This window comes from Sardina pilchardus, chromosome 22 (assembly GCF_963854185.1).
Source record: "Sardina pilchardus chromosome 22, fSarPil1.1, whole genome shotgun sequence".
Classification (NCBI taxonomy): domain Eukaryota; kingdom Metazoa; phylum Chordata; class Actinopteri; order Clupeiformes; family Clupeidae; genus Sardina; species Sardina pilchardus.
Genome location: NC_085015.1, coordinates 29083555 through 29099733, shown reverse-complemented (window position 1 = coordinate 29099733; position 16179 = coordinate 29083555). Strand labels below are relative to the sequence as shown.

Genomic DNA, 16179 nt, shown 5'->3' with positions numbered 1-16179 from the left:
ATCATGTTCATGTCTATTTTTATTGTTTTAGGTTGGGACAGAATAGGAAAAAGCTCAAAAAGTAAATAGCATAAGGAATGCTTTAAAATGCTTTGGAAAAAAAATAAATAACATAAGGAATGCTTTAAAAGTAATATTTTAAGAAAGATCGAAAGTCGTGAATTGTGACTTTATAATCGAAAATTAAATTGAAATGAGGATTTGGAGAATCATGACACCCCTATTAGCAATTAAGTTGAAATTGAAATGTAAGCTTTTATTTTATAACACATTTGTCATGTACAAAGTGCTTTACATGTAGAAGTTAAGACGAACCAAAAAAAAAAAAAATCCATAAATGAAAGTAGTCCATTGGTGAAATTCACTCTTGGCGTGAACAGTGCAGTGAGTGCACACAGTATGGTGTCATTGCAAATCGACTGGGTAGCTTTGTCTCAACAAATTTTGTCACAACCTTATCTCCAAAATTTCAACACTTCATATCAAAATGGTAGCCTGGTAGTAAACCAGACCCTGGAATCTTTCAGATTAAGGGTCTGGCCACGAATAATGAAAATGGCCCAACTCGAGGGGCGGCACCAAGCATGCATTTGAAAATCTCACTGCACGCAATTGGATAACATAACTAATGTTTACTCTGACTAATTCTGGACTAATTACCGTTATCGTCAAAATCACAAAGAATATCGAGATATTATTTTTTGTCCATATCGCCCACCCCTACTGCGCAGTCCTCTCCAGCACAAGATTCTCAATGGGGTTAAGGTCTGGACTCTGGTAGCCAATCCATGTGTGAAAATTATGTCTCATGCTCCCTGAACCACTCTTTCACAATTTGACTTTGATGGCACGTGCATATTCCAAGATGACAATGCCAGGATTCATCAGGGAAGAATAACCTTGTCATTCAGTATTCAGAAGGTCAGCTGACCAGCTGAATTCGTTGGGCACATAACATTGCTGAACCTAGACCTGACCAACTACAGCAACTCCAGATCATAGCACTGTCCCCACAGGGAGGCTCTTACCTATTTGCTTAGTTAAATCCAGGTGATAACCTTTTTGTGGCCAGGCAGTGTATAATTACATTGCATGTGAATGCAATGTACTGTTATCCCTATTCTTCTTAATGTTATTATGCTTCTTCCGACCAAAATCCACGGTTTATAACGCTAAAACCACTTAACCGTTTGACGTCATTCAAACACTCATACAAAGGTCTTGTAACGGAGATTTGACGATTGTATTTTTCACATTTGTGAACTTCATACTTTTTGAAATATTTACGATAAAAGAGTTTAACATTCCCATAGAGTTTACATTGAGACCCTTTGGCGGCAAAGATTAATTGTTACGTCAGTGCTCAGCTGTCAGTAATCAAGGATCTTTGCTGCGCTAAACCAGGCTAAACCCAGAGCCTGGCTAAACCTACTGTAACAGCTGTGTAAACATTCTACCATGCCACAGAGCTGCAGTAGGCTAAACCTGGACGTTATCATCTTGTCTCCTCCTGTAGGCTACTCCTTAAGCCTACTTGATTGTTAACATCGTTACAGTAACCGGTTTGCTCTAGGTAACGTTATCAACAGCTAAGACAATCTAATCTAACGTCAAAGTAAGCACTGTATTAAAGGGATATTCCGCCATTTTTGGAAATACGCTCATTTTCCACCTCCCCTCGAGCAAAACAATCGATATTTACCTTGTTCCCGTTCATCCAGCCATTCTGTGAGTCTGGCGATACAAGTTTTAGCTTCAGCCTAGCATAGATCATTGAATCGGATTAGACCATTAGCTTCTCGCCTGCTAGCTTCATGTTTAAAAGTGACTAAGATTTCTGGTAATTTTCCCATTTAAAACGTGTCTCCTCTCAAGTTAGAAAGTGCAATAAGACCAACTGAAAATGAAACCTGCCGTTTTTCTAGGCTGATTTGACATGGAACTACACTCTCATCTGGCGTAATAATCAAGGCAACTTGCAAACGTACCATAGGCGCAGTGATATCTTACGCAGCATCTGAAAATAGTCCCCATAGACAACAAGCAGTAGTAGTGCCAGTAGCTGCAAGTTGCCTTGATTATTCCGCCAGATGAGAGTGTAGTTCCATGTCAAATCAGCCTAGAAAAACGGCAGGTTTCATTTTCAGTTGGTCTTATTGCACTTTCTAACTTGAGAGGAGACACGTTTTAAATGGGAAAATTACCAAAAATCTTAGTCACTTTTAAACATGAAGCTAGCAGGCGAGAAGCTAATGGTCTAATCCGATTCAATGATATGCTAGGCTGAAGCTAAAAGTTGTATCGCCAGACTCACAGAATGGCTGGATGAACGGGAACAAGGTAAATATCGATTGTTTTGCTCGAGGGAAGGTGGAAAATGAGCGTATTTCCAAAAATGGCGGAATATCCCTTTAAGCTAACGACAAACATAACTTGCTCCAGGCTAACGTGGTCGGCTGCAGCCAACAGGGCTTAGCAGCTACACAACATCTTCACAGTGCAGCCTACACAACACCGATCTTCACCCAGCGTTTTAAGTCCAACCGGATAGACATACGCCTGACACCTAGTTGTTGCACCATTTAGGTTTGCCTTTTTCTCACAGTCGTTTCTAGTACAAACTGCATTAAGTTGCTATCATTTTCACGTTTGTTTGTTAGCAAGCTAGCACTCGTTTTAGCTACTTACTTCTAGCCAGGCAATCATTTGGCTTTCATATCATTCACAAATCCAAAAACCTTTAACAGCTTATTGTACATTCCTAATAGGATCACACACACATAACACTTCGAAGAACATACTAGCTCATCCTGTAATATGTTTGTGTAGCCAACATAAAATATCCTGTACAACGTTTTGCTAGATATCCTACCTTGCTGCATCATCGTTGATTATTGTTTGAGATTGTATTCCAATACGTTTAACCTGCATTAAAGTGTATATATGTAGGCTATGTAAGCTACCAGTCGTTTCACTGTAGGTGAACTTCAGTAGGCTACTAAAGTGTCAGCGCTTGCAACTCGTTTGAAGTTGGCAACTTCAGTCTTTTAAATTCTAATAAATGAGGAGTTATTTTCCAAAATATGTTGATGCATTTTCATAAATCGCTTTTTAAATGTGGGTGTCCAAGTAATTTCAGTGGAATTGGAATTGAGTTATTGTTATTTATCTATGCTTCTGTGTCATACATAGCCTATGTTGTCTTTTTAACTATAGGCCCAATACAATGTTTTACACAACAACCTTTTTGCATTTACATGCAATGGTAATTCCTTTCATGGAATTACATTTTCTAGTTTATAAATTGTTGCTCAGATATCCACTAAGATGACTATGACTAACTATCTTTGACTGCTTCGGGCCTTACTCTTTCGCTATACCTTCGAGGTATAGGTAAATGCAGTCCAAATGCAAAGCAATGTAAGAACAGATGTAATGGTGTGTCCAAGAAAACTCTTGACATCTTGATTTCTACACAATTATGTGGAACTACTGCTATGTTTTTTTGCTCAGTTCGGTACAGTGCAGCTAGTCCTTCAGTTCTAACTCAAAGTGAATTCATTTCCTTAGGTGGGTGACCCCCAGGAGGTGAATGGTATTGTCAGTGTTTTCTGCCAGGAAGAACGTAAACCCCTGCTGATTGGCTCTACCAAATCCAACATGGGTCACCCTGAGCCTGCCTCTGGTTTGGCTGCTCTTGCCAAGGTAAGCCTTTTTTGTTTTTAAATCTCACTCTTTCTATCAAGTTCAGATCGGACCCAGTTCAATTTCAGCACCTTTTTCCAGCTGTTTTATTGTGGTGTGTCCTTAACTCTGAGCATAATTATCAGTGGACTGGACATTAACTGAATACCAAGTCATACAACTTTCACATCTGCTTTTCTGAACTAAATTAGTTGTTATCCGTGGTACCTTTTACAACAGGTGGTCTTGTCTCTGGAGCATGGCATGTGGGCCCCAAATATCCACTTCAACAACCCCAATCCAGACATCCCAGCGCTTGTGGATGGCCGTGTACAAGTGGTGACCAAGCCTATTCCCACAAGTGGTGGCATTGTGGGCATAAACTCCTTTGGCTTTGGTGGATCCAATGTACACATAATCTTGCAACCCCCTGTTCCCAAGGTCTCAATTACATCCAAAGTCAAGTCACAGTCCACCCAGCTGCCAAAACTGGTGCAGGTATGTGGACGTACTGAGAATGCCGTGGATGAACTTCTACTTCAGGCCAAAAAGCACACTGAGGACCACAGTTTTTTGACCCTGTTGAATGAGGTATCAGGCATGCCAACCGCCAGCATGCCTTACAGGGGTTATGTACTTACTGGAACAGAAAATGACAACCGTGAGATACTCCAGACCTCACCTACACAACGGCCTCTCTGGTATATTTGCTCAGGTGATGTACAACAATGGAATCTCAGATTGTTTGCATTGTCTAAATACAAATTAAGCGGAGGTGAGTGCCGTATTAATACTTGAACAACATATCTGTGTGAATTTTCCGTAGGTATGGGCACACAATGGGCAGGTATGGGCCGTAGCCTAATGCAGCTCCAGGTGTTTCGGGACTCCATCCAGCGCTCAGACATTGCACTGAAGGACACAGGTCTGTGTATCTCAAAGCTGCTCATGGATGCTGACGAGACCACCTTTGAGGACACCGTTCATGCTTTTGTGGGCCTGGCAGCTATTCAGGTATGGAAATATGTGTGGTCTAACTCTGAAGGCTCTAGTTTTAGATGGGACTCCCACAGCAATTATGGGAGTGCATGCACAGTGTTGCATGACCAGGAAAGCAAGTGGTAAGGTTTCTATTTGTCTGGCATTACATTTGCAAAAAGAGACAAATGAACTGAGTGAATGAACAGGCAACACCGCACGTTTTGATCAGGTAGACATGGGAAGGTTGATCCTATGTCTATACTGATGTTTGTAGCCCAAACTGCCATCTTGTTCTTTCACCTTAGTGAATTTAACATGCATTCCCATTTTTGCTATTAGATTTCACTGGTAAATAGGCCAAATGTGTTAATTTATGATTAATGCTAAAATTGAGACAATGTGGGTTCAACATAACCGATATCTACAGAATTCTCAACTACCAGAATTTCTGTATCATGTGTTCTATTTGTAGGCCTAGCCTTTGTAGTCTTTGTACATGTGTGTGTTTGTACCCCTCCAGATTGCCCAGATTGATATGCTGCAGAAAATGGGGCTACAGCCTGATGGGATCGTAGGGCACTCTGTAGGTGAGCTGGCCTGTGGATATGCTGATGGATCATTGAGTCACACGGAGGCAATCCTTGCAGCTTACTGGCGGGGACGCTGCATCAAGGAGGCCAACCTGCCACCAGGAGGCATGGCCGCTGTTGGTAAGATATCAGACAAGTGTGTAATACTAGGCTGGGGACTAGACAAGTGTGTAATACTAGGCTGGGGACTAGACAAATGTTAGAGTATTTGAATTTGTTCTGACAAAACCGTCTAGCTACTCTGGAGTTTCTGGTATCTCTCTCTCCCTCCCTCAACAACGTGAACAACGTGAACAATGCACATCACACACTCACCAACCAATCTTGAACAGTCTATTCAGAAGAGGGTGTGATTTCTAGGTGTAGACACAGTCACTGTCTATGGGTAGCGTAAGTTAGTGTTGTTCAAAAATTAGCAAGGGTAATAGAATATGGAAGCAGTTCTAATTTGGTTTCGAAACAAAATAGCAAGGGATTTTTAAATTAAACTTACAACAATATCCATGCATTAAGGCAGAAGGGCTATCTACAGTATGTACACATCTCACTCCCCATCCATGCTTTTTTTGTGCTAAATGTTTATCTATGCTTCCTCCAGCTTGATGTTTAAATTAAATTGATGAGATCCGCACATTAAGGCAGATTAGGCTACTACACAACCGTGTCATTTATCAATCAATAACCGAACAACTAATTATGTAATGCATCACACTGTTACCTTACCTTCTACCCAATGTAAGCAATCATCATTCATATGGAGACATATCAGTGACTGATTGAAACAAACTAAATTGGAAGAGCTCTTTACCCAATCAAAGCAACACACTGCACTTTTATTGATATTACCTGAAATGCACAATTAAATAACATGACTTTTTAATGTTAATGTCAAAAATGGATTTATAGCATTTTGGAAAAGAGCTCGTCATTTATTTGGAAAGTTAGCAGTCTAGCAGTGAGTTAACAGTCTAACCTGAAGAGTGGACGGGCAGAGGGGCCTGGAGAAGAAGGCAAGGAAAGAAGAAGAGAGAATGATAAAGCCAAATAACAGGCCCTGCTGAATGATCTGCTAATAGGCAAAAATAAATCAATTGATCTACCCTATTTAGGTCTGTTGAAATTTGTGTGCACATTTTCCCCTATGAGAAATGTTCACAGTAGACTGCTGGGAAGAATTCTTAAAACATCACAGGATGAATTCATGAATTATTTTAGAATAGATGTCTACATGTAAATATTGAGCTCTATATTGTATATCGTGAAATAGACTAAAAATATTGCAATGTTATTTTTAAGTCATAATGCCCAGCCCCAATAGACCTCTGAAGTTCGACGTTTTGCGCTACAAAGTTTTGTCCTCTGCCTCAAGTGGATACTGTGATCTTCGGTAGGTGAAGATGGCACACTTTGATCTTTGCTACCCCAGAGCTAACTTTCAATGCAACTTGCCATAGGCAGTTAGCTTCAATTAACATCCGGAACTCCTTATATGGGCAATGATGGCAGCTTTGAAATGTATATTTGACTTAGAGTGGGAACACTGTTACACAGTGATGGTGTATAAATTGTATTTGTACCCTGCCAATAGCTGTGCTGTATTAAACAAGACTGACCTGTATTTCCTTTGAAATTGAGTAAACAACTACATTTAAATTATTTGTTTACAACAAGATGTGCTGCCATACAGTACTTCTGAAATAATTTGATATGCGATGTAGTTTCGTTGCCTATTTCCAGAGTCACCGCTTCCTTTCACTTTTATAAGAGACATCAACAAATACCAATCCAGAAACACTGTCTGGGGTCATTTTGTAACTTGAATGAACTCCAAGTACTCTGTGTTCACCTTAGCTGCAGCCATTGAAGCGCCACTGACCAGAGCATTGGTCCCTCAATCCTTGCTGTGAACCAATTCTCACTGGACCATTGTGTCCTGTGGCATTTAGTCTCACTGATTTGTCTCACAAGAACCTGCTCCCCTTGCAGTCTCTCTTGTCCAGACACACTTCTGACTTCCATCAGTGTTCTCCCTCTTCCAGGGGTAACTTTCCCTTAGTACCCTCAAATAAAATAACCTTAGAATAGAATCAAGAGAACCATTGGACCACGATCCTTTTAGCAGCCTCAGCTCCTTTCAGTGTTTGTCCTCAAAAAAATCAAAATGTGTTGTGGCTGTCACAATAACATACTGTAGGCAAGACTCTGCCCTCTTGCTGTGTCTGACTTTGCTCTGTCGGTAATTAACGATGTCAAACTCACACCCTCTTGTCTCAAAGATAGAACTGTCTCAAGGATTACGGTAACTCCACAGTTTAACTGGTCAGACAACACAGTTCACATTTCATTATTAAAGTCAGCTTGTTTGCATAACTACTCACATAAATGCTGCATTACTACTAACCAACCAACATCAATATGTTCTTTTATTAACTTTGACAAGGTTGTAATAACTCACTGAATTTGCATTTTACTGCACATTTTAAAAAGCCCTCTGTTAATAATATCTTCCCATTTTCTTTCTTTTCTTTTTAATTGACCAGGTCTTACATGGGAAGAGAGTAAGGCCCAGTGCCCACAAGGTGTGGTTCCTGCTTGCCATAATTCTGAGGACACAGTCACCATTTCAGGGCCCCAGGTACTCCAAGACCATGCATTCATGGCCAAAAAAAAAGTTGATAGGACATTTTGTAGTAAGCCGTATACCGTATGTGACAAATTTGTCTATAAGAAAAATCTGAAATGCATAAATGCCAGAGTTTCCTGGTAGATTGTGTGCATGTGAAATCTAACCATGGTAAAATATGCCTTTAATCTGTCTCCACAGGATGCAGTCAGTAAATTTGTAGCAGAACTGAAGGAAAAGGGCATTTTTGCCAAAGAGGTGCGTAGTGCTGGTGTGGCCTTTCACTCTTACTATATGGCCTCCATTGCACCCAACCTACTGGCTGCTCTGCAAAGGGTAAGTTACTCAACCAACAGAATACATGCACAAAAAGAGACTTCAGCTATAGAATATCTATGGAATATGCTGACTCATTTAGATTATTTCACTTATTATTCAAAATGTGACCCATGACCCATACATACTATTGTGTCATATCTCTAAATGTTCCTAAATGTATTATTGTTGAGGTCTGTCTGTCAAATAAATATGTTGAACGAGACACCACAATTTCAACCAGCAAATAGAATCAGTGATTAATTTACCAGTTACAGTTTAGCTATTTGATTGGTTTGCACTGTCTAGCACTGTATACTGTATCTTTCAAAACAAACACAATATATTTATCTCACAAACTACAGACCCTGCACTATGCCCTATAATGTATGCATACCATATGTTCTAATTAAGCAATAAGCCCCGAGAGGCCGTGCTTTATACTGTATAAACGAACAGCTAAGGGGCGTTGTTAGGCACGACGCGAAGCGGACCTAAAACCCCCTTAGCTGTTTGATTATACAGTATAAAGCACAGACTCGAGTGGCTTATTGTTCTTATAAAACGGTTATTACGTCGATCTAGCAAGATTTCATGAAACAAAGGCACTGCAACGAAAAATTTAACGATGTATTCATAGATAATCATTCTTCCTCCAAGAGATATATTCCTTCCATATGAATGGTTGCCATGCAACAACGAGACGCAGCCACTAGCACCACTTGTGCTAGTTGTGCTAGCGCATTACTATAGAACGATATGCGGTCAAGTTGTGTGTTTATCATGATATATACAACGGCATCAAACGCGATTCAGCCAATCATAATCAAGGAACGGAACTATCCGTTGTAGAATGTACAATAGTGAAGGGAATCATGTAAAGTTATGTTGAGCACATTCATTTGGAAAGTTCATAGCATGCACACAGACTGAAGCATCGACATAGGTCTGTACAGATCGTGGATCAACTATGGTCAATTACACCACTAGTATTAAGGAAGAGAAACAATATAATGGTGCTAAAACATCTGGTCAAAATGTAATTCCTTTTGTCAAACTGAGTACTTCAGGAAGGCTAGTAAGGTCTAACTTACAGTATCTTGTTTAAACAGTCATCAATAACCTGTTTAAAATGGTTTCAGGTTATTAAGAGCCCTAAGCCACGCTCAGCCCGCTGGATCAGCACCTCTATCTCACAAGCAGATTGGGAGAGCCCACTGGCACTCTACTCCTCTGCAGAGTACCATGTCAACAACTTGGTGAGCCCTGTGCTCTTCCAGGAGGGCCTCGGTTTTGTGCCAGACAATGCTGTGGTGGTGGAAATTGCGCCACATGCTCTTCTCCAGGTTAGAATGTACTTATGCACGCATTTTGTTTTGTCAAGTGCTCAGTTTGCATTTCATGAAGGCAATAATATATCTGTCCCAACGGTCTGTTCACAATTCTAGTGAATGTAACAGTGGGTGGGTCTGTACTTAGATGATTAATGTATTGTGTGATGACTCTCAGGCAATCCTTAAACGGAGCCTCAAGCCTACTTGCACCATTCTTCCACTGATGAAGAGAGGCCATGGAAACAATCTGGAGTTCTTCCTGTCCCATATAGGCAAAGTGTACATGAACAGGTAGGCATAGTTTGGCTGATATGTGCTTATACCAAAAATAATGTCAAACTCAAGTCCAACAGGTGATGTATAGCTAAGGTACCGGTAGATGGGCTTGCTGTCGAAATCACAGAGTATATTGTCCCTCATTATGCAGGATGTCATTACAAACCATTTAATAGGTAAACATGAGCCCAACTAAATCTGCTGTAGTTGTTCCATGAATAGATAGTTCATCAAAGGATAATTACGATAATTAAAATTGAATACTAGCAAGGTACTGCTGAGGCTGAATGAACTGAGTACTGTTGAGTGGATTATACCTAAATTGTGCACAGATGCAAGTGAAGGGGAGTTGGCTGTCCACAAGGTTTCTTAAAAGGTTTTGTGTAGGAATATATATATATATATATATATATACTTATACAGTATATATCATTTTTCTTTTCCCCCAATAGTATCAACTTGAACAGCAACCAACTGTACCCAGCCATGGAATACCCAGTTCCTGCAGGGACTACTCTGCTCTCCCCGTATATCTTGTGGGATCATGCACAAATATGGGATGTGCCCAAAGCAGAAGACTTCCCATCTGGATCGGGGGGTTCCTCTTCTGCTGTAGTCTACAACATTGGTGAGAGCAGTTTGCACATCCATTTTGCGATGGATATTTAGTGTTGCATGTACTGAAATCTTTCAGAATAGATTTGCAGTGATCGACTCAAAATGTTTCTGTGACGAGCTTTGTTTTTTAGATTACCGGTGCAGGTTGAGTCCAGTTGTGTAGACAGTAGAGATTAATAATGAACAGTGTATAGTTGAATAAATAGTTGGTGCCTTTAATCATGCCTTTTACCACTTGCCATACTGCTCGTGAAGTAGTGTGTTTGTGGTCCTGTTATCACCAGGAGATATCGTCACATGCCAAGGACTGTAAATATTTAAACATCTGTTCTGAAATATGTGTGGTTTTCAATCCTTTAAATAGATTTGAACCCTGAGTCTCCAGACTACTTCTTGGAGGGTCACTGCATTGATGGACGTGTTCTTTACCCTGCTACGGGCTACTTGATACTAGCCTGGAGAACTCTGATAAAAAGTTTGGGAACTGTGATGGAGCAAACCCCTGTGACCTTCCAAGATGTTACAATTCACAATGCCACCATCCTTCCTAAGGAGGGTAAGACTGACCACATCTGTTGAAGTATTGTCAAGTTTAAGTGGTGCATTGAAGAGTTGAACATGAGCTAGAGAAGTTTAAGAAGGATCAGCTGAAAACTTTGTTTCTTGACCGATTACAGGTTCTGTCCAGTTGGAGGTAAGGTTCATGCCTGTGACGAATCGCTTTGAGGTGTCTGAGAATGGCAATCTGGCTGTCAGTGGTAAGTCACAGGCAGACACCAATTTATTAAAAGTAAAAACATCCCTAATTAAACAGAAGTCTGAAACCTGTGGATGATCGTTTCCCTCAATAGGCAAAATTAGTCTTCTTGAGGATACTGCTTTGAACTACTGCCACACTCAGCTGGCAGAAGTCATGAAAACTGTGAAGGAGGATGCCAAGCTGAAGTCAAGTGACATCTATAAAGAGCTGCGACTGCGTGGTTACGACTATGGCAAAACCTTCCAGGGCATCTTGGAATCTAACTGTGCTGGTGTGTTCCTGAATGCCTTGAGCCATTACACATTAAATAAGACACAGTTGATGGAGAAAATGGAAATTATTATTATTTGAGTTGAACAATTTGATATGTACACTGTAGTGATTAAATTGATCATTTCAACCAATAATCTGTATTCATAGACTGTGTGTAAGCTTTAGTGGTCTGATTCTAACTGGATGTTGTAGGTGACCAAGGAAAACTGGAGTGGACCGGGAACTGGGTTACCTTTCTAGATACCATGTTGCAGATGATTGTAGTAGGTTTGTCTGGCCGCAGTCTCCGCCTGCCTACACGGATCCGCTCTGTATCTCTGGACCCTACATGGCACAAGAAGTTTGTACATGACTACGTAAATGACAAGAAAGGTACATAAAAACACCAGAAAATACATTCTCAGCATCTTTAAACTAGAGAATGAATTGAACACGTTCACAAAATGTAGGCACCAAATGCGACTGAATGTTTTAGAGCTAACAGGACCCTCTGCATGGCTTTTAGTATTCTGTGCTGCTCTGACTGTCCACTTTTATTGACCGTTATGCTACTATTTTTGAATTTGGAGATGTAGCCTACTGTTACTGATATAAATCAATTCAATTGATTGAACACGTACTTAAAGTATAAGATGTTCTCTTCATTCATTCACACTAGCCATATAAGAATTAATTTAGTTAATTTACATTTTGGAACATTGTGAAAATTATGTTTAATTCACAATTACAATTGTAGATAAAATGTTAAAGCAACACTAAAGAGTTTTTCGTACCTTAAAGGGATAGTTCGGGTTTTAAGACACAAAGTTATATGGGTTCCCTGTCAGCAACGTTGTGCATCAGCACTGACTTACCCCCCGACGGCGTCCTGTGAGCCGAGATCCAGCCGGTTTTTGATGCTGAAGAAAGTAGTCAGGCAAGTTGCTGGGGTCACGAAAGTAAAGTGTTTTTCTTCTCAAAACCATATGCGTTCAAAAGAGTGATATATTTGCACCACAAACACGTTGTCCAGGAAAAATTCAAACCTCGTTATCACTTGCCACTATTTTTCTCGATTCCTATCACTGCGCGCTACTGACAGCTGGACAACGTTTTTGTGGTGCAAATATATCACTCTTTTGAACGCATATGGTTATATGGTTATGAGAAGAAAAACACTTTACTTTCGTGACCCCAGCAACTTGCCGGACTACTTTCTTCAGCATCAAAAAACGGCTGAAAATCTCGGCTCACAGGACGCTGTTGGGGGGTAAGTCAGTGCTGATGCACAACGTTGCTGACAGGGAACCCATATAACTTTGTGTCTTAAAACCCGAACTATCCCTTTAAAATAATGTTTCCAAAATCATTTCAGCGGTTCATCAACTCGTAACAGGGTGACAGGCACTTCTGCTTTCACTTTGCGGCCCTCTATCGGCTATAACCGCACTATGTAACTTTACGAGGTGGGGTAGTGTATCTGTAGTTCGATGAAATGAGACATCAGAAACTACAAATTTGACTTGCTTCGATGTCGCAATACATCATACTTTCATAAAATCATGCAACATATTCTTCCTTGTCTGTTATTTGCTGGATAAACAAATAGTGTGTGCAACAGAGGAAAAGTGCTTTAGTGTTGCTTTAATATATGTGTGCCTCCTCTTCTGTCTTTTCAGCTGTGGATGTCTTTGTCAATCGCTGCCTGGACAACATAACTGCAGGTGGGGTACAGATCTCCGGTCTCCATGCGACTGTGGCTCCCCGTCGCCAGCAGCAACAGAGACCACCAACACTTGAGGAGTTTGAGTTTGTTCCCTACTGCCAGACTGATTGCTTAGAGACCAATACAAAGCTGGGAGAACAGATGAAGGCCTGTAAAGGTAAACAATCATGATCTAAAAATCATATATTCCACAGCATGATGAGAATATAAGCCAATCATATCTACTTCAGTTAACTTTGAGATTGAGAATAGCAACTTTTTTGTTGAATGATGAGCTTTACTGTATTTTTGGATAGTCTATTTCAATCAGGATGTATTGCCTCACTTTGGTTTGGTTTGGAAGGAGTTATCAAGCATATTTAGAACTTGCAAGCTTAAAGCAAGACTATGCAATCATTTGCCACTTTTGGATGTATACTTTCATCATGCAACCATTTTGATATCTTTTAAATCCATTTTGATGATATAAGGTCGTGAAATGGACATAAATACACTTGTTGTTCCCACCATCCATCCAGGTTATGTTCTATGTATTTCTCTGTTCCGGGTAGAAACACACCACAAAAATGAAAGAAAACCATTCACAGCATGACATTGCTGATTATTTTGCTAAAAGACAATAGGTAGCATGTTAGCAAGCTTCCAGCAGTTCCAATGGGTGGTATTTCCAAGGATGTGTAGTCCTTTTAGGTAGCTAGCTCACCATTTTTATATGAACAAACTATTAGAGGTCAAGGAAGATATTGACCCAATACCAAAAGCCACAGAACAAGTTCACTAACTTATTTCACTTGTGTGTATTTGTAGTCCTCATCAACCATCTACAAGGAAAGCTCCAACACCAGGGTGTGAAGATCGCTATCCCAGGTCTGGAGAATGTCAGTGAGGCTCATTCAATTGACGAAAAGTTTGAGGAGGGATTGCTAAGGCTGCTATCAGTGCTTTGTGGTCTGGAACTGAATGGCAACCTGCAGTCTGAACTGGAGCTTACTGTACAAAAGGAACGTAACTGCCTGCTCACTGATCCTCTACTTAATGGTCTGCTGGACTCCAAAGCACTGAGAAACTGTCTCGACACTGTCCTAGAGAACAGCACACCTGGAAAAGTTAAAGTACTGGAGGTTAGTGAACTGTTGTACATCTATATATAATTCCCATATTTTAGTGCACCACTGTGTTTCCCCTACATGCATTCAGCAGCGGTACTATTTTGCAGTACACTCACACTCACACACACACACACACACAGACACACACACACCTGCACTCTGTCCTTCAAAAATAAACCCTTACTTTCTTTAATTTTGGACTTTCTCTCTTCTATTATCATGAATCTCACTCCTGTAACTGTTTTTTTACTTATCTAGTCTGTCAGCCCAAGTTACAGTATGAGCAACAATAGGCTACGTTAACAATGAACCGTTGTAGTTTATAGCTTTAGCTACATTTTGCTTTCAGCTTTGTTAAAAGCCTTTTCAGAATGTTGAGTACAAGAAATAAATCTATTGTGTAATTAGCATAAACAGCATTTGTGGTTTCTGAGTTACTCCTTGCACACTTTCTCCCATTGTTCATCAGGTTATGTCTGGTGAGGGTCGCATCTTCTCTCGTGCTGCTGACCTCCTGAACATTCAGCCCATGTTGCATGTTGACTACATAGCCACAGATGTCTCTGGTGATCTGCTGGATTCTCTTCAGAGTTCTATGGATGACCTTGGGGTTTCCTCAGCTGTATGGGATCCCAGACAGAGTGCTGCAACTGGGGCTCTAACAAAGGCTGATCTAGTCATCTACAACTGTGTCTTGAGTTGTATTTCTACAGTGGAAATGCTGGGGAACCTAGCCTCAGCTGCAAAGGAGGGGGGATTTGTCTTATTGCACACCCTACTGAAGGGAGACACATTGGGGGAGATGCTGGCCTTCCTCACCTCACAAAACAACCAGAAGGGTCTAATGACACAGGTACAGTACATATGGGTTTCGTATGTTGATATCAGTTCTGGATAAAAAAAACAATTGATCGATGTTGGATTGAATTTTCAACAATATTGAAGCAAAAATCTCGTTTGGAGTTTAGTGCATGCTAGAGAGGGATATCCGTCCATTTGGTTGATCTGAAATTTTAGTTTAAAAGAGTCTTAGGGCGCATTCACACTAGGTCCGCTGGACCGGACCCGGGCTCGTTTGGTCCGATGGTTCGGTTGTTTTTTATAATGTGAACGGAACCGTACCGAACTCGGGTGCGGACCCGGGACCGGACCCGGGTCCGCCTGAAAAGGTGGTCTGGGGTCCGGTTCGCTAGAATGCTGGAGCAAATTGCTAAGCAAACGTTCTAAAGATTCTAAAGAATCTTTACCTTTGTCTTCTTCATTGCACCACCTTCTGCTGTGTTGCCAAGTGATATTTGTAAACAGAATTCTGGAAGTTTGTGTTGCCTATGACGCAAACGGACCCGGGTGCGCAGACAAACATGTAATGTGAACACAGACCAACTACGGTAGAAGTAACCGCACTCGGGTCCGGTCCAGTTAAAAGGACCTAGTGTGAAAGCAACCTTAGATGCGTCTTCTATCTCAAAGCTGTTAATGTGTATGTATATACAGTACGTTATAAAGTTTTTGGCTCTTTGTTTTGTATTAATGCAATATATGTTGGTGGTGTGTAAGAGTCAGTAACTCCTGTCCTTCCCTGCAGGCTGAATGGGAGAAGTTGATTGATCAGGCTTCTCTGACTGTTGTTGCTCTGAAGAAGTCCTTCTATGGTACAGTTTTGTTTCTTTGTCGCAAGCGGACCCCTAGCAAGCAACCTGTCTTCCTGTCTGTGGATGACATGCATTACAAATGGGTGGAAACTTTAAAGGTAGGATGAGTTGAATATACAACTCAACACATGATTTTAATTGGTGTGGAAAGTACTCTACCAGGCTTCAGGCTTGTGCAACATTTTCCAAAACTAAAATATTGTGTTCTGGTACAGTACATGAGGCAGGACGTCAAGATGTGAAACAATGAAACAAATCC

General features: G+C 40.7%; 1 protein-coding gene across 1 annotated transcript in view; it reads left to right on the top strand.

Moving 5' to 3' along the window:
• The window catches only part of fasn (fatty acid synthase), a 44789-nt gene that overhangs the window by 11956 nt on the left and 16654 nt on the right, over positions 1 to 16179 (top strand). Inside the window, exons 8-24 of the mRNA XM_062526215.1 lie at positions 3571 to 3705; positions 3925 to 4399; positions 4511 to 4698; positions 5186 to 5375; positions 7796 to 7890; positions 8080 to 8214; positions 9336 to 9539; positions 9703 to 9818; positions 10256 to 10431; positions 10786 to 10977; positions 11099 to 11179; positions 11273 to 11452; positions 11647 to 11826; positions 13113 to 13316; positions 13967 to 14280; positions 14738 to 15121; positions 15854 to 16018. Of these exons, the coding sequence (XP_062382199.1) occupies positions 3571 to 3705; positions 3925 to 4399; positions 4511 to 4698; positions 5186 to 5375; positions 7796 to 7890; positions 8080 to 8214; positions 9336 to 9539; positions 9703 to 9818; positions 10256 to 10431; positions 10786 to 10977; positions 11099 to 11179; positions 11273 to 11452; positions 11647 to 11826; positions 13113 to 13316; positions 13967 to 14280; positions 14738 to 15121; positions 15854 to 16018 (3414 nt within the window). The remainder of the gene's footprint in view (positions 1 to 3570; positions 3706 to 3924; positions 4400 to 4510; positions 4699 to 5185; positions 5376 to 7795; positions 7891 to 8079; positions 8215 to 9335; positions 9540 to 9702; positions 9819 to 10255; positions 10432 to 10785; positions 10978 to 11098; positions 11180 to 11272; positions 11453 to 11646; positions 11827 to 13112; positions 13317 to 13966; positions 14281 to 14737; positions 15122 to 15853; positions 16019 to 16179) is intronic.